This window comes from Vicia villosa, linkage group LG1 (assembly GCF_029867415.1).
Source record: "Vicia villosa cultivar HV-30 ecotype Madison, WI linkage group LG1, Vvil1.0, whole genome shotgun sequence".
In the NCBI taxonomy this organism is placed as follows: Eukaryota; Viridiplantae; Streptophyta; class Magnoliopsida; order Fabales; family Fabaceae; genus Vicia; species Vicia villosa.
The window spans coordinates 180168076-180170180 of NC_081180.1; the positions used below are offsets into that span (position 1 = coordinate 180168076).

The window sequence follows — 2105 nt, forward strand, 5'->3', positions numbered from 1 at the left end:
GCTTCATACAATGACCTACCGCAATGGTTGTTAGTCATGCAAGAGCATCTTCCTGGAACCGTAATAGAGTTGGAAACACTGCCTGCATATTTAGATGATGGAACACAAATTAGTGGTGCAAGAATTTTCCATCGCCTTTTTTGGGCGTTTCAACCAAGTATCAGAGGTTTCGCCTATTGCAAACCAATTGTGCAAGTCGATGGCACATGGCTGTATGGAAAATATAGAGGAACGTTGCTAATGGCTGTTGCGCAAGATGGGAACGGTAACATTTTCCCAGTCGCCTACGCATTGGTTGAAGGTGAGACAGGAGGGGCTTGGAGTTTTTTTCTAAAAAATTTGCGGCTGCACGTGACCCCTCAATCTGATCTATGTTTGATATCTGATCGACACGAATCTATAAAGAGTGCATACAATAACCCAGACAATGGCTGGCAAAATCCTCCTTCAGTGCATGTGTATTGCATCAGGCACATAACACAAAATTTTATGCGAGCGATCAAGGACAAAGACCTCCGCAAGAAAGTTGTAAACATGGGTAATTTAATCTATATTTTTTTAGTGTTTTGGTCTTCAACCTTTAAATTCATATTTTTGTTATACTAATATTTTTAATATTGCATATACAGGGTATGCTCTGACGGAGTCTACATACGCTTACTATCGGGAGGAAATCCGACAAACAGACTTGGAAGCTTTCAACTGGATAGAGAATCTTCCAAGAGAAAAATGGTCGCGAGCTTATGACGGTGGAAGACGATGGGGTCACATGACAACCAACCTTGTGGAATCATTGAACTCGGTGATGATGGAAACAAGGAATTTACCAATTACAACACTGGTAAGGTCCACATAATTCAGGATGGGCACATTGTTTGGGAGGCGAGGTCATAATTGGACAAAAATGTTGTCATCAAAGGAGGATTTCACGGATAATTGCATGAAAGAGATGCAAAAAGAAGTAGAAAAATCTCACAATTATAATGTCCTAAGTTTTGATCGTGAGAGAAACTATTTCGTCGTCCAAGAGACAGTTAATAATAACGAGTGCCGGCCACTTACTTATTATAACGTCGACCTCCAAAAACAAACATGTGACTGTGGGAAATTTCAAACTTTTCATGTGCCCTGCTCGCATGCCATTGCAGCTTGTTCTCATGTCCGACTCAATTATCAGATGTTTATCCCTCCTGTATTTCGAGTTCGAAATATCTTCAAGGTATACGAACAAAGCTTCATCGGTGTTCCCAAAGAAGATCAATGGACTCCTTATCAAGGTGATATTCTTTTACACAATGAAAGAATGCGACGAAACAAAAAAGGTCGCCCAAACAGCACTCGCATTAGGACTGAAATGGACACCGTTGAGAAAGTAAAAAGACGATGTGGAATCTGTCAAGGATTACATATGCGCAAAAAATGTTCGCATCGGCCAAATGCAGCGGGCCCTTCTAACTAGTTAAACATTCTAGTTAATAATATTATTTAGAGATGTTGTTGTATTAAGTTGTATTAATTATAATTAATAATATTTGTTTTTAATTTAATATTTTGTATTAAAGTTTATTTCGTATTAAATAATATTTAGTATTAATTATGTTTAAGATAATTAATTTAATTTTTAATTAGTTAAAAAAATGATATTAAACCATTTAATTAAATTATTTAATGCATATAACATAAATATATATTAAAAATATATTAAATACAAAACAAAAATCATTAAAACAATAAAAACGAAAAAAATAAAAAAAGGGCATGTCCCCATTCCAATTGGCGACATGCTTCTTTGTGGCAGACAGGGCCCACCATGTCCCCATTCCAATTGGCGACATGGTCTTTGGAGCAGGTAGGGCCCACCCTTTTCTCCATCCTGATTGGCGACATGGTTTCAAGTTGTGGCAGTCTGGGAATTAGTTTTCAGGGTGTGGCAATTTGGGAATACTTTTTCACAGGTGTGGCAGGTGGGGAAAAAATTCTCAAATGGGAGAGTGAGGCGCTATATAGGAGTGTGAGAAAGGAATTCAGATTGGGCTAGAAATAAGAAAAGTCAACCCTGTTCCCATTTCTCTCACATGGTTCTGAAAACCAATCCACTTCAGCAT

General features: G+C 37.8%; 1 protein-coding gene across 1 annotated transcript; it reads left to right on the top strand.

The window, feature by feature from the left end:
* The first annotated feature begins 862 nt into the window (after positions 1-862).
* Positions 863-1459, top strand: LOC131660356 (uncharacterized). Its single transcript, XM_058929594.1, has one exon. It carries the CDS (start codon positions 863-865, stop codon positions 1457-1459), a length of 597 nt encoding a protein of 198 aa, XP_058785577.1.
* Positions 1460-2105: the final 646 nt, after the last annotated feature.

Coding starts and splice junctions, on each gene's coding strand:
- LOC131660356 (XM_058929594.1), top strand. CDS start 863: ATGGGCACATTGTTTGGGAGGCGAGGTCATAATTGGACAAAAATGTTG.